This window comes from Taeniopygia guttata, chromosome 12 (genome assembly GCF_048771995.1).
Source record: "Taeniopygia guttata chromosome 12, bTaeGut7.mat, whole genome shotgun sequence".
Lineage (NCBI taxonomy): Eukaryota > Metazoa > Chordata > Aves > Passeriformes > Estrildidae > Taeniopygia > Taeniopygia guttata.
In genome coordinates this window covers 18,328,140-18,348,501 of record NC_133037.1, presented here as the reverse complement: position 1 = coordinate 18,348,501, position 20,362 = coordinate 18,328,140, and the positions used below count along the sequence as shown (strand labels likewise).

Here is a 20,362-nt window from a genome sequence, read left to right as displayed (position 1 = left end):
CACCCAGTGGGGACTTTTTTATCCAGTGACACAAAACCACCCAACTCATGGAGAGGAAGGAGAAAAGAAGGAGAAGAAGGTGAAGAAGAAGGACCAGCCTCCACCCTAAAACCTCCATCTTGCTTTATATCTATTACTGTATTCTAAACCCTTAAACTCTTAAGTTTCACACCCTGTGATGTCACACACTTCTATTCAAACTCCACCCCCACAATCCCAGTTCTATCATTCCATTTTGGAAGCTTCTCCGTGGCCTCAGGTCAAATGCAGTGCTCTCCTGGGGGTCAGTGCCTGTCAGCACAGAAAGTTTAAAATTCTCAGCAGCCAGGGTTCCAACACGTTTGCAGCCTGAGCAGAGTGTGAAGGAGGAGGTGGTGTTCCACCAGGGTTCCTTTAATAAGACTTTAATAAAGGCTGCTGCTGTTTAAAATCCATTGTCAGTGCATTAACAGGTCAGACAGGTTCTGCCTGAAAGGACTATCCAGAGCAGGAGTTGTTTTATTTGTAATTTTGAGAGTGGTGAAAGCAAGGCGTGGTGCTTGGAGAGTCAGGATGGGACTGGCTTCTGTGCCTCCAGGGGAGTCTCATCTCACCTTCCTGCCTGCATCCTGCAGCTGCCACAGAGCTGCATGCGTGCCTCAGGTGCAAACTGAATGCATTCCTGTCTGCAAGGCTCCTTGCAGAGAGAAATTCTGTGCTCATAACACTTCTATTCTATTGTCTGTATTAAATGTTGGAAAATTCACCTTTTAGAAGGCAAAATACTGATCTTGCGGTTTTGGTTTAGGTGTGTTCTTGTCTTTATGTGTAATAAGAAATATGATAATTTTATTCTGTTGTGTTGTGCGTGTCCAAGTGTGTGACTTCAGAGAAAGCTCAAGGTTTGGAATTTGTTCTGAGACAGAAAAGCTTGACATGGCTGAGTGCATTTGATGGATGGGACACCAAAGGAGAAAATAAATTTTGACAGTCTTTATCCATCTATACTTTTAAAAAGTTGTTGTGTTCTGTGCAACCCAAACATTTTGTCACTTCATGATCAGCCTTCAAAAATGTTCAGTTCAAAAGTTTTCTCTAATTTCCAGTTCGGAGCTTGTGGATTCACTTTGAGGCCTAATTTACTTTTTTTTGTTGTTTTGTTTTAAATCTATTAGAAGCTGAAAAGAAAAATTGTGTGCAATATTTTCTGGAGCCTATGGGAGAAATGGACCTTTAACAAAAGCATCAGCGTTGCAAAATTTGCAATATTATGAAGTTGCAACATAAAGAACCTAGAGAAAGGAAAAAAAGCAATACTCTTTAAACATTTCTCTGTTTTAATAATAATATATTAAAATATTTATCCTGAAAGCTGATTCCTAAGGCATGTAATGGTGAAGAGTAAAGTGTCTCCAGCTTAGGATTTTGGGCTTTTTGTTGAATTTATTTTATTAATAAATTACAAACTATTGTATAAAATATATTAAATTTTACCAAATTAATTTTAATTTATTATTTATGTAATTGCATATAAATTATTTATATAGTTTATATTTATAGATATCTGTACAATATATGTTATATTTATAGGCATTTATAGATTCATTAATACATTTATATTTTAATATATTTATATTTTATATTATTGATATTCTACAGTTTTGTATATTTATATATTTAGTAATAATTATATATATTTTATATATATTTATATCTTTCTTTTATAGATATGATATATTTAATATAATTTATATGTATATATTTATGTTGTATCTACTATATAATAGATATTATCTTTTTTTATTACATCTATTTATATAGTTTATATAGCTTATAATTTTATAGTTTATTAAGTTCAATGCTTTGCAGCCAGCCTTTTTGCTGCTGATTCTTTTCAAAGGGAAGCCCAGCCCAGCAGGAGTGCAGGGAGCAGCAGTGTGTGAATTTTGGACTCTGGAGCAGTTACCCAGGGCTGCTCACACACCTGGCAGCCAGTCCTGCTGCAGCCCCACTCCCAAGGCTGACAGAAACTCAATATTAAGGCCATAAACTGGGAGCTTTTGCTTTTGGGGCTGCACCCCCAGCTTTGATGCCTGCCTGGAATCTTGTCGGTGCACGCCGTGTCTGTGTTTATCATCCTGGGAGCAAATCAGCGCCTCACACCAGGGATGTGACTCCTCCTTTAATTGTCCTGGCCCAGCCCCAGCAATCATCTTCATATGACACTTCAGTTCCTCCAACTTCTGCAAGTAACGAGCCCAGAATTTTTGGCAATAATCTGATTTATGTAATTAGCCCAGCTCACCACCTACTGCTGATTTTTTTTTTTTTTTTCCTTGCCTGGGAGTTGGGATTTTTTATAGGGGAATTTTATCTCAGTGGAGAGCTGCTGGCACCATTATGACTTCTTCCTCATAAGCCACCAGTCCTGGTGCTTTTTTTCCCCTTTGCTCTGGAAAGAGTCGGATGTGAACTCCAGTACACCCAGGACATCTGTTTTTCCAGCTTTTTGGAAAGCAGGTGGAATATCACTGGGTCAGAGAAGCAAACACTGAGTTCATGGGTCTGAGCGCACCTGGAGCTCAAGAGAAAGGAAATAAAAAGTCAATAGGAAAAGAACCAAGACAGGGAGAGTTAAGGGGGTACCCTGAGAGTGTGATCTGCCAGTTCATTTTTGGGATTTCAGGATCCCATGGCTGAGTATCTTTTGGTGCTGTGTGTGCCTTGGCCTGTTCTGTGCCTAATCTGGAGGGAAACAGGGAATTTTAGAGCCTGGGTCATGAAGAATTAACCTTTGATAGGGAAAGAGTGAGAGAGGATGGGGAGCTCTGGGTGAGGTGGGATTGATGGGTTCAAGAAGAGAGGAATGGGTTCAGGGTGGTTGGAGAGCACAGCTCGAGGAAGATGTTGAGATTGTTGGAAGGAGAGAGAGAGTCACTTGTAGGTGAGAGAAAGGGGATGTTAAGATGGAAAATATTTTAAAAGGCCAAGGAAATTTTGGGGATGTTGTGGAATATTTGTTGTGTTTGGGAAAACTCTGAATTTCAGGAAGTGAAGGGGTGGTGGACGTCAGCCTCAGGGAAAAAAGCCTGATATAAAACCCTCAAATCTGCACAGCCAAGGATTTTTTTTGTGGTTAAAATTTGATAGCTGTGATCCTTTCCTCTCTGCCCCTGGGTTAAAAACAAGCAAGTGTTAAAACAGGACAACGCTTAGGTTGTGGTCACTGCAAATTCCTGCAGCACCTGGGATTTCTTGTGGCCTTAAGGACAAGCTGTAACATGGGCAGTGCTCACCAGACAGAGATTTCCATGAATGTTTGGTAATTTAAGAGAGATGTTTGGTAAATTAAAAGCCAAAAATTTGGTTTAAAGAATGGTCTCTGCTTTTAAAGGTGGTGAGTGATGGTGATGTGATCCCTAAGAAAATCAGGGTAGAGATGGCAGAGGGGAAGTGATGGGAAATGTAAGTATAGATTTTACTGGTTTGTCAGAAAGCTGGAAGTTAAAAACAAATAAATGTCTTTTTTAATCCAAAACATGTAAAAACCCCTTTATTTTTTTCCATTTATTTTTGGAGTGAAAACAGCAAAAGCACAATAAAAATAGCTAATGTTGATTCCACTGAAAGAGAGCTTTGGCGGGGAATTTTCAGCATTCTCTAGGTTTCATTTTTGGAAGGAAAATGTACCTGTAGAATTGGAAATGGTAACTTTGATCCAGTCCTTGTCCTGGCTGGAGAGCAGCAATGTTGGAAGGTTGTGCTTTGGAACAGGAAGGGCTTTTGTGAATGCTTTTGTGAGGTTTTTCCTACTATTTATCTGTTTCTGAGACCTGAATTTGTACTCCTGGACAGCAAGGGCATTTTCTGCAGGATTTAGTGGAATTAGGATCATTTATAATATTCCACTTGTGTCCTACAGAACCCTGCATATATCCATGTGTCTGAATAAAAAATATACAATATTATATATTTATATACTAAAACATGCTCTTCTTGCATTAATACTGTAAATAATCCAAGGCTGTTGTTCTTTTTCTTGTTTTCTTTGTTCTTTTTTCCTCCAATAATCCAGAGGACACCCCTCAGCATCCTGAACAAAGGTTTTTGAATGGCTGGGCTTTTGTAAGCACTAAATTTTGGGATAAGTGAGAGTGTCTTTAAGGTTGGGTTTATTTTTTGTTTTGGCTTGTTTGTTTGTTTGTGTATTTGGGTTTTTTGTTTTTTTTTTTTTTTTTTTTTTTTGTGGGTTTTTTTTTGGTGTGGTAAAAAATATTATTAAGGTCAAATACTTTTGAAATAATAGAGAACAAGACCCTCAATTGGAAAGGAATAGCCTTAGAGCTTGAATGAAATTTCATTTTAATTTAATGGAATAGGTTGCAAGTTGCATAACTGGGTTTTGCAATAGCTACTTATTAATATTTTAATCTTAAAATCTAGGATAAGTAATTGCTGTGATGTGTAGAAGCCAAAATTATTCCATTCAGTAGGAAAAGTTGTGATTGATTTTAGTGCATGGGAGAGCATTGGGAATCCTGGTTTTGTATCATTTATAAGGTAATTATAAATTATTGGAATATTCAGTCTGTGTGCAAGCAAGGTCAGCTCCACAGATTTACATATGTTAATACCTAAACTCAATTAGGCCATACATATATATATATATTTGTATTAAAAAAGTGTATTTCATGTCTTGCCAAGCGAGCTATAAGGGGAAATGTTTTCAAAGACTTTAGCAATCTTAGAGCTCTCTGCTTTATTTCTAAACCCTGTAATTAGTGGCTTCTAGAAACTGGATTTGCTTCTTCCCAAAGCTGAGGGATACACACGGTAATTTTGAAATCTAACCTCTAAACGCAGTCTGGCTCCTAATTTTCCTAAGTTAAAAGTGGTTTAGATGCCTGAGCATCAAGCTGACTTAAAATTGGCATTTTTTTCTTTAGTAATTCTCTTTTTTTTTTTTTTATCCTCTCATTTCTCATATTGGAAGAATACAAAGTAATTTTTTTTCCCTGCTAACACAAACAGGGCATGGCAAGGTTTGCACTTCACTGCTTGCATCTGGAGGCTCTGGTGGTGTTTGAGACTCTTTGTAGTTCAAGTTGAATTATGTTTGTGATTATCATCAACCCTTCAGAGATTTTAAATAATATGCAAATAACAGAAAAGTTTATCAAGTTTTTAATTAGCACACAACAATTTTCCCACCCAGATAAACTAGATTTATCTGTTGTATGCTTTAGCTGCATTTTTGAAGTCTTCTCAGCCCAGCCTAAGAAAACAAAAGGAGAAAAACACCAGCAAATTGAGAGCTGCAAGATACCAGTGAGAAATGGAAAATATTCTTGATGAACCAGAGGCCTCGCCCAGTACCTCTGTGCTTATTTTATATATTCACCCAGAATTAATTGTGGGTTTTGCCAAAAAAAATCCTACAAGGGAAGCTCTGTGTGTGCCCTGCCTGGGATTCTGCCTTTCCTGGCCCAAATTCCCACCTGGAAAAGGCGGTGGAAGAACAGCAGGTGTGTTTAGTTTGGGGTGGGAGGCAAATGATTCCTGCTGCTGGGGGCAGGTTTTAATTCACCAAAAGCTTTTTGAGTTGATAAACACCTTGGAATTTTCTGATCTGATATGACATAGCTGGTCCTAAATTGCTCAGTATTTACAAACAAGTGATCTGAAATTTTTATTTACCACCATGGTGAGATGCTTTTTGAAATCTGTGTGTCTTTAAAGAAGAGAGTCGTACAGAATAAGAACTGCAGTGCAGCAAAGCATTTAAAAAAAACCTTAAAAAAACAGTCCATCTGCCAGTCCAGACAAGCCATTACCACCTATTCCTGGGCCTACAAGTGCCTGCAACTCTAGACACTCTTAGGCATCACTGTATTTTTAGTTTCCCTGGCATTTTGTTCACTGGGGATTCCAGTGCGAGTTCCCCAGCACTTTGTGACACTCACACACTCATAAGCAGATTTCCTCACTAGACAATGCTGTGTTTGGGTTTTGAAAGCAGCATTCCCTAAGTTTAGGTTATGACAAGAATAATAGAATGCACAAATTCTTTCATTACAATATTGGGTGTAAAGTTCCTTATTTCAGGCTTGAGAAGCTCCAGTGATAATTAAAAAGGAATCTTTTTGTTCTATAGTGTCTGGCATGTTGTTGAAACCTTTAACTAGGGGACAGGTCAAACAGGAAGACACAGCTTGAGCTCAGAGATGCCCAACCTGATGGGGCTTTCCTTAATTATTGATTTATCTTAAGGAAACAGGTAGATGGTGTGATAAAAATCTATTTGCAATGCAGCTTTATGATTAAGAAAAAAAGGTGGAAGAATGCATATGGGAATGATGTGTGTTTTGATGTCTTCTGTCCACTGGTGCAGTTGAGTGCTTAATGTGTGTGTAAAGTTATTTTTGTGGTGTCTGGCTCAGCGAGGGAAGTGTTTGTGGATCTCAGAGGCACAGCTGGGAGATTGCTGCTTGCAAGGAACTTGAAATGTCATTTTCCTTGTCATCCGTTTCTGGGTTTGCTGCATGTTCAGTCCATTTTAACTGTATTTCCTCATCACACCTGAATGGATTTCAAAGCAAACACCCCATCCTGCTTCAAGGGGAATTTTTGTTTTGCCTTTTTCCAGTGCAATGCATTCTAACAAATATAAGAACAGGGGTGTTGAGAGCAGCTTTTCCCATACACTGCCATGGAGTGCGTGGAAAAAGAAAAGCCTTTTCCTTCAGGCACATCGCCACCTAGCAACCCTCAACTCGAATTTGCTCTTTTCTTAGGGCAAGAAAAAGGGTAAAACATGTTTTTAAATGTTCTTGCTTTATTCCTCCACCTCCTCCTCAGTGTGCATTGAGGTTTCAGTAGGTGCCTGTCTAACCTGAGGAGCTGCAGCTGACAATTATCTACTCCAAAATGGAATTAAGCTGAGCAGCACTGTGTGGCCACGCAGACACAGCAGAGTGTGTCCCACCTCTATAAAGACTATTTTTTCTCTCAGTTACAGAACTGGTCACTGTTTCAATAACTGCTCTCTGCTGATGATCTCCACGGGTGGAATTTCAGCTCCCATTGTGGGGCTGGTTCTTAGCCAGTGTTGCCCATTTTCCCCCTGGAAGATGTGTTGGAGTGCAGGCACCAAAGGCATTTTGTTTTCTCAGGTTCTTCAGCACTGCCTGAGGCAGCAGCACATGTGAGAGAGGAGAGGGTCGAGAAGGGCAGAGAAAAGGCACAGAAAAAAGCAGCTCCCTGTATGTTTGTAATGCTCTAAAGCAGCTCAGTGCTTGTTCAAATGCTCTAAAACCCATACAAACTCTCACTGTCAAATCTGATATCACAGACTTGATATATTAAGAATATAATATAGAGTTGTAAGGATTTACTTTTATATTGAGTGGTGATTTACAGAGGTGATTTACCTGCTTTTTTTTGCTTTCCTTCCTTTGCTTTTTGTGTCTTGTGAGGCAGTGAGACATTGCTGTGTGCAGACTGAATCTGCTCTCTGGGCTGAGGTGAAGCAGATCCCTGAGAGGCTGAAGGCTGAGCCCTGCTCTGTGGATCAGCAGAAGAAAATCCATGTCAATCCTACCGGAGCTGTGGCTGTCCCGTTACCTCTAGAGGCTGCTGTTGTGTTAAATTAAAGTTCAGCACGCTCCCAGCAGATCCCAGCTCTGGGGTTCAGTGCCAGGAGCAGGGAGTGTGAGATCCTAGAGGAAATAAATACTCCAGCCAGCGAGAGGCAGGGATGCCTCAGCTCTCAGGGAGTAGAAGGAACTGATGAAAAGCAGTCCTTTCCCAGCCCACTCTGCACTGATGATTGGTTTCTGTTCAGTGGAAGGTCTCTCAGACCGATGAGCGGCAATCTGAATTGAGAATTTGCTGACAGGAACCAAGTACTATGCACTGACCCTGTCAGTATTGGAGGTTAATGTCTGCTGGACTTGGGTTTGTTGAGCTGATAAAATTCTCTTTCAAAGAAAGTTTTCCTAAGAATGGATTTTGGGTTTAAAATGCAATGTAAGGGATACATTTACATTGATAATTTCCCCCCATTCTTTCACTAGGCATTGCCTTGTTTGCAGCACAGGTATTTTAATTTAGAAGTTCAAAAAGCTCTTGGTATTTGGTACAGTTTATTATTATTTATTATAAAGCACACTCATTATGCAACATTTGACAAGTCCAATCAGAGTTTGTACTGAAATGCTGAAAGCCATTCACCTAACAAGGATCATTACTGCCTAAAAACCTGCACACCAGTGACTACTGGTCTAATAAAGAAGAATTAACTCCTTTATTAGTGTCTGGACAGCGCTTCTGAGTAGTCAGTGGTTTCTGGACAGCACCCAACTATGCTTTTCCAAACAGCTTGAAGAAATATGTAACTTTGAATACAGAGAATTCAAACTGGACTGGGAATTATAATGGCCATGTGCACCCCTGTCTTGTAGAGCACTGCTCTAAAGAAGTATAAATAGTGTTTTCTTCCTCATCACCTGCACCTCCCACAAAAATCTAAGTATTTTAAAGCACAAAAAATCAAATACTTATCTTCTTTGTCCTTCCCAAACACCCAATAAATGTGTTGAGTTCATGTGAATTTAGGGATGCTCTCTATATACATATCAAAATATTGTCCCCAAAATCGGTGAGGAACTTGTGTTTCATGCTGAAGAAACACGCCTCTCTTTTTTAATGTTGGAGGTGTGGATTTTTTCTTGTTGTTTATATCTTAGAGGGCTCAGATTTCTCCTGATGTCTTTATTAGATGGCTGTTTTAATTTGATGGATTGGTAGAATATCTCTGAGTATGTACAATATGCAAAACTTATCATGCCCTGCTTAAAAATCACCATACACTACTCTTTACTAAAAATGTTTATCTTTCTAGAAAATAGCATGGGATGCTTTGGTCTGTGTGGTTGCAACTTTTGCAAAATAACTGCAACTTTTTATTAGATACCAATCAAGAAATGTGCTGTTACCTCAATATTGTGTATCTGCAGTGAAGATAAACCTTTTTTATGTTCTAGGCAATCTTCCTTAGAATATTCAGTGGACACCAGCAGTAAATTTAAGCTACCTGTTTTTACTGGAATACCCAGAGCATTCATAAGCAGTAACTCTCAAAATGCCATCACAAAGTGTCACTCTGTGAGTTGCCTCTGTCATGTCATCCTTTCCCCTTCTCTAGCAGAGGGGAGAAGTTCTCAGGGTGGAAATTGAAGTTTTTTACTGGTTCTGCCCTTGTGTGCACCATGAAGATTCCCCATCCCAGACGGGCAGGGATGAGCTGTGCTCCAAGCTGAATAGGGCAGAGGAAAAATTAGGTTTCCATTAGCTTTTTTTATTTCTCTTTTCCTATCAGCCCGAGACTTGAGGCGCTGATGAGCCACAGGAAATGCGAAGTGATGCCCAGCAGGTTCGCACACCTGCCCAGATGTTCTGCCATCTCGGGATGAGGGCACACATCTGTCTGAGAGGCTCTGAGCTCCAGGCTGGGGCTGCAGAGGGGCAGCCCACATCCAGGGATGGGAGAGCTGCAGCAGCACCGGGCTCCATCGCCTCCCTCAGCTCAGCCAGGGATTTGGCAGCCACGGGGTTCCCAGCATGGAAATATCGTGCTGTTTAGTTCAGTAAACACATCTCTGATTTTGGCCTCCTCTCTGGGGGAAGAGAAGAAATGGTGATAACATAGATAGGATCTGCCTTGCGGGCAGCAAATTGTCCTTCTGCTGGGGCTGGGCTGGCAGTGGGAGAGCTGGAAGTTCTCCCATTAGCTGTCCAAAAGTGAGGCTGTGCTGCAGGTTGGCTGTTTTCTCAAAGGAGGGGTGATTTATTTGTGTTGTGAGGTTGATGAGCCACAGGCACAGGTTCTCCAGAGAGGCTGTGGAGTCTCCACCTTTGGAGATACTCAAATCCCACCTGAGCATCCCACCCTGCCTGAGGCGGGTTTTGAGCAGGAGGTTTCTAAATGACCTCTGAAGGTGCCTTTGTAGCCTCCTGGAAATTTCTGCACACTCATGAAATTAAAACAGCCACAGCTAGGAAAAGATCCAAAGCCCGGAATGTTTAACCACGAGCAGCCCTTAAAAAATCCGATCTGGCTGTGCCCTGATGGAACTGTAGCAATGTGTGCGGTGCCTGTTTATATGCAGAGACAGAAACCTTTTTAAACTATTTATATATAAACTAAATACACGGGGGCAATGGCCAGTGCATCACGCCTTTTATTTAAATTGTCTCTCTCATTCCTGCGATTCCATTGACCATTCCTGCGATGCCACGCCGTGATTCCGCTGTTGCTGTAGAACCGCATTGCTTCTCGCAGAATTAGTTTCAAACAGCAGGCTCGGCACCCGCCCCCCGAGCGCGGAGGAGGCCCCTCAGCGCCGCTTCCTCCCCTCGCAGCCTCCTCCTCCTCCTCCTCCTCCTGCCGCCGCCGCTTCCTGTGCGCGGCGTGACGCGGCCGCTCCCTCCCCGCGGGCCCCGCGGAGCACAAAGCGGCCGCGGCCGGCGGCGCCTGCGCGGGCCGGGCTCGGAGGCAGCGCTCGGAGCGGGCCCCGGGCAGTGCCGCTGTCAGCGCCGGCGCTCGCAGCAGGCTGCGCCCTCCTCCCCGTCCGCCTTCGCTTTGCTTGAACGCTCTTTTTTTTACTTATTATTTTTTTAAACTTGGAAGGACTCTTGGGAAGCCCCGCGGGGCTCCCTCCCCTCGCGCTCCACCGGGCTGTCGGAGCCCGCTGCCCCTTCCCACCCCGCTCCAGGCTGGGCCTCGCTGGGGCTGGGAAGCCGGAGCGCCGCGGCAGCGTCTGCCTCCCCCGCCCGGAGCCGCTCGTCTCCGCCAGCCCGATAAATGCTGTTTATGAGGATGGACCTGTTGAACTACCAGTACTTGGACAAGATGAACAACAATATCGGCATCCTGTGCTACGAAGGTAACAGTGCCTCGCCACGGGAAATGAGTGGTGCCCTCGCACGGGGGGGAAGGATCCCTCGATCCCTCGCACGGGGAGGGATGGATCCCTTCCAGGATAGCTCCTGGATCTCCGAGCGGTGCTCGCTGTTGTTTGTCAGCGGGGATGTTTTTGGAGATCACCGGTGCGGGACGGCCCTCGGGCTGTTGTCAGAGCTTTGTTACATGGCAGGGATTTCTTTCTTTGTGATTTTTTTCTGGTTTTTTGTTTTGTTTTGGTTTTTTTTTGTTTTGTTTTCACAACTCGCGTTTTCAGCGCCAGCTTTCCTTTCCGTGGCGGGCGGCACCGAGGCCAGGGCTCTGTCCGTGTGTCCCACGCCGCGGGCGGACACGCGTGTCCCCGGGCCCGGCCCGGTCCGGCCCGGCTGCCGGCGTGTCCCCGGCACGGTCCGGTCCGGCCCGGCTGCCGGCGTGTCCCCGGGCACGGTCCGGCCCGGCCCGGCTGCCGGCGTGTCCCCGGGCACGGCACGGCCCGGCCCGGCTGCCGGCGTGTCCCCGCGGGCCGGGCCCGGTCCGGCCCGGGGCTCTGCCCTGCCCGGCAGCCCCCGGAGCGCTGCTGGGAAGGCGCCTGAGGTAACGGGGCACAAGCGGTCTGTGAATCTGCGCGCAGTTTTCTCTACGTGCGGCTGCGAGGAGCGGTTATGGCTTGGCTTTGCCTGGAGAGAAAGGCACCACTGAGCTAATTCGGCTTGGCAGCGGGGCTGGTTTTGCTGGAGCCACACAAGCGCCGCGAAAAGCTGCTTGCTTTTTTTTTTTTTTTTTTTTTTTTTTTTTCTGATTCAGCAGGAACGCTTTCCATGTTCATTGAGAAAATAAACTTGCTGGAGTTGTCAGGAAAGAAACAATGAGGAGCGTACACAGGCCAAGGAGATATCTGTTCACAGTGCTCAGGACAAGGTTAGGCCAGAACAGGCAGCTGAATCTGACTTTGGAAATCACAGTCTTTTCTATCCCTAAGCCAGCATGGCCACATTGCTTCCCTTCAGGAAGTGCGGGGGCTCCCTGTTGTACTGTTAATAGCTTTGTTTCTCCTTTTTTCCTGCCTTTTCTTTCCTGCACAAATATGTATGTATATATTCATTTGGATTAAGCTCTTTTACAGAAGACTGAGCTGAATCATACAGAGCTGGGGTTCCATGAAGTTCAATTCCCAACTTCTTTCTTATGCCATGCTTTCTTTGTTAGAGCAAGAAAACTGGTTTAAAAGCAAAAAAAAAAAATAAAAACACCTTTCAGGATCCTTTAACTTTTTCATTTCATGATCCTTTAACTTTTTCATTGCTCTCTGCAGTAATTAGTGTTTTCTTGGGAAGCAAGTGATAATGATGAAGACCATGGAATTTTATGCAAAGCTTTATTTACATAATACATCTTTCTTTCACTAAGTTTTGTTGCTCTGTAGTTTTGGCTCATTACTTCAATTCACTGTAATTATGCCTTATATTTATGGAAGATTCTTTCCAGTCCCCTTTTTATTCCCCACCCTCTTCTCCAGTAATTATTATTTAACCATATCTTAGCTTTAATAGTACAAAAGCAAAAGAATAGCTTAAGGAATACACTCTGCTGGAGCAGTTTTTGTTTAGGTTAAACATCTGTTGCTATTTTCCTTATTCTGGAAGTTAACATTTTTAACACTAAAATAAACACACACAAAATGAAGAGAAGAAAAGCAAAACTTCAGTGGTGTTTATAGTGAGGTGTTTATATCCCAATGATTTTAAAAGTGTAAACACTGGCAACATCTGCTCTGAACTCGAAGGGTGTTTTAGAAATGCCTACAGATCTTCCTGGCCTCTGCCATAGTATTTATTTTAGAAGTGAGTTGTGTCAGCAGTGATGGATCTTGTCTTTCCAGGGACACTGTTGCAGTAGTAACTACACTGACGACAAAACGCCCTCTCAAACTCAATTAATTAGGATTTACTGAAGGCCACACTTGAACTACTTATAAATGGATGCCTTCCTGAAAAGTACTTCTGAAGATGCAGGACAAGATAAAAATAGGTTTGAAATTTCAGAGGAAAGAGTGATGGGCCTATAGGCCACAGGAAATAGGTGGGTTCCTTGTTCCCTTAGATTCGTTCTTGAAACATTTGTTTTTGGTTGTTGAGATGATTTCTATGCTGGTGAGCTATGGCAGCGTGTCTTATGAAGTTTACTGGTGGTTTTACTCTTCTGGCACTGGAACAGTTGGATATGCAACAGCCTATGGATCAGAGATGTGTTGATCCCTAAGAAATAGGAAAAGTTCCTCCAGTGTGTGCATCTGTCAACCCTTAAATTGGACATGGAGCAGAGGAGTGTGATTTGCATCCTGAGTGTGGTCCTGCTTTTTCTTGCCCAGCAAGAGTCCCAGACAGCAGTTTGTTATCTGAGAGCTGAGTTAATGCCAGCCCTGGAGAGCCTTCCCTGCCTGCCAGGGGCAGGAACCTCCCAAGAACTCAGCTGTGTCTTCATCTCAGTCTGCTCCTAAATTGTGCCATTCGTGCTCACACTCCAGCCACGGGGTTCCCAGCATGGAAATATTGTGCTGTTTAGTTCATTAAACACATCTCTGATTTTGGCCTCCTCTCTGGGGGAAGAGAAGAAATGGTGATAACATAGATGGGATCTGCCTTGTGGGCAGCAAATTGTCCTTCTGCTGGGGCTGGGCTGGCAGTGGGAGAGCTGGAAGTTCTCCCATTAGCTGTCCAAAAGTGAGGCTGTGCTGCAGGTTGGCTGTTTTCTCAAAGGTGGGGTGATTGATTTGTGTTGTGAGGTTGGTGAGCCACAGGCACAGGTTCTCCAGAGAGGCTGTGGAGTCTCCACCTTTGGAGATACTCAAATCCCACCTGAGCATCCCACCCTGCCTGAGGCGGGGTTTGAGCAGGAGGTTTCTAAATGACCTCTGAAGGTGCCTTTGTAGCCTCCTGGAAATTTCTGCACGCTCATGAAATTAAAACAGCCACAGCCGGGAAAAGGATTATAACCAGAAATGAGGAGAAAGTTTTAGGAAGGGGGTCCATAACTCTGAAGCACAGGATAAAGCCATTCCCTTTCCTCATATTTGTTCATTTTGCACTGATTATTTGTGTCCTTTGGAGGGTTTTCTTAATCTCATTACTAGCTTTGAACCCCCATGATGCCCATTGGTAATCTCAAATCCAACTGATGCTTTTGGAGAAAAATCTGAATGTTAATGGGTTCGGGCTTTTTTAGCAAGTTGCATAAAAAAGACATTTGAAAGAAAAATTTTTAATCACTCAAATGGGGATATGTAGTCCTCGCCAGTGGAAAAGGACAGTTCTATTAGTGATGATCAACCACTTCAAGGAATTTATTGTAATAGTTTTGCTGCAACAGAAAAGAAGAAGTAGAGAATTGTTGCCTTGGCATCTGGATGCTCATCTTTAGCGTGAATACATCCGATATTCTTCTACTCAACATTTGCTGCCAGCGATCAACAATGGCCAGTTTAATGAGTGGTGCTTTCAGATCATTGTTTTCCTTTAATGAGCTGAGGACCATGAGGAAGCTCCTGGGAGCCCTGGGGAGGTGCAGAAGGAGCAGCAGCATTCTGAGCCAGGCTGGCATTCCCAGCGCTTCCTATCGGATGACAGCCACTCGATCCGGCCAGGTAATCAGGGCTGGAACATCTGCATCTCGTTTTGCGGTGGAAACCCACTTAACTCCGGCTCAATATTCCTTCCGAGCCCGCTGTTGAGGTAATGGAGTGCTCAGAGTTAAGCAGAGCAGAGCACAGGTGATGCTGCTCTTTGACTCCAGGGCTGTCCAGCCAGTTCTGGCTCCTGCTTTCCCACGGAATATGCATGAGGAGCAGTCTCCAGGCAGATCCCTTTCGTTCTGTTGTTTATCACAGATGGTGCTGTGTTGGAAGGCAGATTTCTGCCTTCCTTCCTCTCTCTCTCCCCGTTTCAGATGCTCTGGGTTATTGCTGCATTCTCAGGGCTGCAACTGCTGTGCTGGGAAAGGTATAAAGAAATGCAATAAGACGCTAAGAAATCCCCCAGGCATGTTACTTGGAGCACTCAAAATAGTTATGCAGAGTTCTCTGGATAGTTCAGAAGACTGGGATTTTTTTTTTTTTTAATGAAGAAAATTGGATCCAGATTTCTAGCAAAACACCCCTTTTTGGTTTCAGGACAGCTTTCATTAGTTAGTGGCATATTACATAATTATTTCACTGACTTCATGTAAGGCTGGAGCATTCCTTGGCTTGCAGAGCTGGGTGTCCTCTCAGGGCACTGCAAAGCATCCTGAAAATGTCTGTGTCTTCCCCAAAAGGCTGCTTCAGATGTTTGCTGTCAGAGGCACAGATCCTGCTAACTTCATTTGCTTTTTAACAAAATGCAACATGTTTTTTTAAGATCTAAAGAAGAGTTTCCATCAGCTCTCTCTGCTGATCTTGCATTTTGCTCTTTCTCCAACATCAGTTTCTCTTATTAACTGCAAAGTTTGGGTTAGTTTCTAAATATGTAAAATGGCTTAAGCACTATTCTGCTAAGAATTGGATAAGAATCTCCTTCACGGCAAATTAAGTGTTCTTATTTGTAACACAGTGTAAAATTCTGTTCAAAGCCATGTAAATGAAGATGCACCTACAGAACGTTCCCCATTTATAGAACATTCTGTGGGTTTTGCATTTTCAATCTCTTTCATCTTCAGGAAAAAAACAAAGAGCCCCGGCTTCACAGTTGGGCTATTCTTGCTCATTTCCTCCTAACATGAAGTTGGGAATATCCTCTTCAGGACTGACAGCAAAATTCAGTTTATTTTCCTCCCTCATCAAAGGCAGGATAGATTTAGGTCATACTTTAACTTTTTTTTTTTTTCCCCTCTGGAGTTCTCACCCTGGATGCTAGTTCAGCATTTGTACTGAGAACTCAAACAAAAACCCAAATATAATAGAGTGTTATCCCACAGTTTTCTGTAGATAAGATAGGCAGCATATTTTTTTTCCTGAGATAAAAGGTAGTGAGGTTTGTAGCAGTAAGTTGAATTCTGTGTTAATGAGCAATTTGCTTAAAGGCTGTAACTTGTTACTCACAAGTCAAATTTGTTACAGTGCCAGCTCTCTTTGGATATAAATCCAGGGATTTTAGGAGACATTGAAAAAGCTTAAATTGCTCCAGAGTTTGAACAATGCACTGCATTGTATGGAGAGCTGTTAGAGAAAAAATAAAGCTTAAACAACAGCCTTCATTGTGTGGCATCTAAAATTATGAATGAAAAAATTCATCCATATGTATTGGCTTTGCCTTTTTTAAATATCTGCTTTGCATGAAAATAGTCGTCTATTAATTTCTTCTTGAGGTTTAATACAGATGGGCCTTTATATTTGATTTTGGCTGAATAGACTACAGAGTTTGAACATGCTGCATGCAGACACAGTGCCAAGCAATTTAGCAAAGTTGTTTACACTAACAATAATCCAGCAGGACATAGCCTGTAAGTTCTCACTGATAATAGTGTGAGGTAGTGGTGAACACAAGTTCCTGGAGAAGTGTTTACAAGAATGGCTTTATACTTCCTCAGCCTTAGAGAACCGGGAGGGCTTTGGGATTGAATTCCTTCTTTAAAGGCAGCCAGTTTTTCCTGCAGCCCGGATCATCCCCCTGCAAATTGCTCTCCAGATCAGCATGGATAGCTGCACACACAGGGGCATTGTTTGTCCCTGCCTTTGGGATAACTGTGGGATGAGGCTGAGGGGCAGGGACAGACACCAGCAGTGCCAGCAGGCTCCTTTTGGATTTCCTGGGGGCAGATTGCCCCTGGTGCTGCATCTCACAGCTCTTTTACTGTTCTCACTCTGAGCCTGTCCCTGCCAGTGGGATCAGCTGTGAGTGGAGCTCAGGGAGCACTGGTGTATGTCCTGGGAGGGATGGGGGGACATGGAACCTCCAGGGCACTGAACAGGCAGTTGAGCTCTTAATTAGGGTCATCTCTGCCCACTTGTAAACCTCACCTTATGGATGGATGGAGCTGGAAGAGGTTTGGTTTTAATAGCAGGAGTAGCTGGCACTGATTAGAGAGTAAGGCAAGCTTGGGGGGACTTCAGTTCCCAGGATCACAGAATGTGCTGAGCTGGGAGGGACACACAGCGACCATGTGTCCAACCCCTGGCCCTGCACAAACACCCCAACAATCCCATCCTGGGCACCCCTGGGAGCTCCTGCAGCTCTGGCAGCCTGGGGGCCGTGCCCGTTCCTCGGGCAGCCTGAGCAGTGCCCAGCACCCTCTGGAGCAGAACCTTTCCCTGAGATCCACCCTAACCCTCCCCTGATGCAAGCTGAGGCCATTCCCTTAGGAAAGGTCATTCTTGTTAAGAAATGTCTCAGTACAGCTTCTTGTGCAACTTTGGTGAAGTTGAGGTACCCGGCTCCACCACAGCATTGGTTCCAGCCAACGAAAAAGTCACCCAGAAACCTGGGTGAGGTGATGGGACTTCATCAGAGATCTTCAGAGGTCCCGTTTTAATAGAAATGGCAGTCCTTAAATCTCAGGGTGATAGGGGTGGTAGGGACAAAAGTGTGGAACTGAGGTTGGAATCATTCCTTATCTAAGTTTCACAGCACTGGTTGGTATCAGATTTTTTTTTTTTTTTTTTTGTAACAGGAGTTTAGAGTGTTTCCTTGCCTAAATTTCATGACACTGTTTGGTAACAGATTTTTTTAAGTAACACTTTTCCCCTTTTAAACTTGGTTGTTGCTAGTGTTAAAAGCAAGAACTTGTTAAGCATAGTACCACTTGGTGCAGCCCAGCTTTTCCCCCCAAAAATGTTGTGTGCTGCTTGTGGCTCATTTTGGTTTTGGAGAAAAAGCTCATCCACAAGTGGTGTTCATGGATAGAAGCAGATGATATTTGGGATAAAGTGGAATGTTGCAGCCTTGGTGGCACACAGGGAGGAAGAGAAGTTGCCTTCAGCAGGCTGGTGCCAGCTCACTTCCCTCACAGAACCTATGGCTCCTGTCCTCTCCTAATTCCCCTTGTTACAAGAGTCTCTGATTATTTAAAAACATGCTCCTTTTCACTCCTCATCACTCTGGAGTGTTCCCTGTCAGCTGTGAGAACCAGGCATTGTAGTGTATAACTTTCCTCCTATTCTTCCAAATGTTGCTAGCAGGTTCCAGGAAATATATTTGCTCTCCCAGGGAAAGTTTGGAATCAGTTGTGTTTTAAAAGCAGTAGATTTTCCTGGAAACCCATTTGACAGGGCAGGCATGGAAACCTCTCAGCACTGCACTTTCCTGCTTTGTGAGGCTTAATATTTATTTCTCAGCATGCAGAAATAGACTTTTTTTGCATTTAAATATTGGTTGTAGTTAGATGTGTGAGTGATTTAGTCAATTTTTTTTTGCCCAGAGTAGAAATGGCACTGTTGTATGGGACTAGAAACCAATTTGGAACATATCTTATATTTTCTTTTAACTGAAAATCCCAGAACAGCAGATTGGCAGTACCCTTTGTAGTTACAACCTACAAAGTGTCCAGCCTAACCATCTTTTGCATGAGAAGAGTGGAACCCAAAGCTGCCAAATGGATCTTTTTAAGTAGCTGTTGTTCTTTTGGGAATGAGTGGGGATTTATTTCTTTTGCAAATGGTATCAACACACTGTGCTTGCACTTTAGAGATGATATTGAGACTTACAGTTTTGTTATTTGATTGCTAGTGTTTACTAGATCTCACTTCTGAAAGTAAATCATGTTTGTTACAGTAACAGGTTTGGACACTTTCAGAGCAGAACCTTTCAGAAAAATACAATTTCTTGGCTCTGGATTACAGCATTGGAGTTGTTTTCTGTGGTGCTCTGCTGATTGTAATTAAATGTCCCTGTAATGAAAATTAAATTGTCCATGCAAAGGGAGACTGTTTCTATGAATCTGAATGGTCTGGGAAGATCAGTAAATGCCAACTAAAATAGGACTATTCGGTTGTTTTGTTTATATTCTTTGGAAAGCAACATCTTCTAAAGCAGCTCGACAAAAACTGCTCTTAGCATAGAGAAAAAGCAGCTGACACAAGTGTGGCACCTCCTTTGTGGTGCTTTTACCCAGAGCACATGAGGTGAGGATGGGCTGAGGGAAGTGCTGTATGATTCATATAAGGCAAGTCTGAACTCAGCCAGTTCCTTGGATTTAGTATAAATATTTATGGCATTAAAAGAGATTTTTTTTTTTTTTTTTTAATATTCTTCCTCATGCTCCGGATCCTTGTTAGATGTCCTCTCAGCCATCTGGTGTGCACTGGTGCTTGTTTAACCCCCGCCCTGCAGTTTCCCTGCTGGGGCATCTCGGAGCTCTGGCAGCCACTCTGTGCCTGGCGTGGATGAAACCTCCTCGGGCCAGCTGGGGCAATGCTGACGTGCACACTTTTCCTGCTGAGCACTCCAAACCCAGAGGTGAACACTCTGCTCTTGTCCTGCTGCAGCCATCACACTGAGCCATTTACCAAAGGTAGCAAAAATAGGAATTCCAGCATTAGCAAGGATGTTTACAGAGCCTTGGCTGGGTTCTCTAGTTTCAAAAATGCTTCTCTCATTAATGTTACATTATCCATGTATTTAACTCAGCTTGTCACTTAAAAAAATGTGTTATCTTTCTTTACAAACTCTTAAAAGTCCAAATAGGTAAGACTGTGACTGCTTTCAGGTACATTATGTTTTCCTTAACAGCTGATCTGTGGATGTTCTGAGTTTTTCTTTGCACTGCAGTAGACGGAACACTACCCTGTTTGAGTTCAAGTGTTTCTCAATTGCTGTGTTTAGCAACAAGTACGACAACAAACATTTTAGTGCTCACATTTGCCTATATTTTTAATCCTCTTCGCAGAATCCTTGCTCTCACAGAAGCCCCGTTAATTCATCTTTTAGCCAGCCCTGTGAAATAAACAATGACTGTTATCTTTATTTACAGTGGGGAATAAAGAGCTGTAACTGGTTGAACTCACAGAAGTCTGGGATAAAGCTGACAGCAGCATTCCAAGTGCCTCAATTGGAATATTTTGCTACAGCTGCTAAACCTTACTGTGACCTCTTAGTAAAGAAAATTACTTTTACCTGTTTGAGATGTTCAGATAAAATATGTCATTAATCAGCTAAGCAGGTAAAAACAATGATTCTTGGACTGATGCTGTATGGACTTGATCCTTACTTTGTGCTCAGCAGTCATGGAGGGGAAACAGAAGCTTTTGGACCAAATTGTTGTGACTTTGGTCCCTCTGTAGTGGATCCCACCCAAACTGAGGTGATGGATTCTCCTTCGGTGGATGTAGTTAAGTTTTTTTAGGTGATCAAAGGAATGAGGCCCTGCAGACAATGCTGGGAAGAATTTGAAGTTCCCCTGTCTGAGCCACAGGACCTTCCCAGGTCACTTCCTTGAGATCACAGCCTGTTGAGT

At 43.1% G+C, this 20,362-nt stretch overlaps 1 protein-coding gene across 3 annotated transcripts in view; it reads left to right on the top strand.

Annotated features, from left to right (window-relative positions):
• VGLL4 (vestigial like family member 4) overlaps positions 1-20,362 on the top strand; it is a 78,533-nt gene that overhangs the window by 22,659 nt on the left and 35,512 nt on the right. Inside the window, exon 1 of one of the 3 annotated variants that reach the window (XM_002187365.7) lies at positions 10,450-10,925. The exons of the other annotated variants lie outside the window; for them this stretch is intronic. Coding sequence (XP_002187401.4) covers positions 10,844-10,925 — 82 coding nt within the window. The 5' untranslated portion in view covers positions 10,450-10,843. Of the gene's footprint in view, positions 1-10,449; positions 10,926-20,362 lie in introns of those variants that run through there. 3 annotated transcript variants of the gene reach the window in all.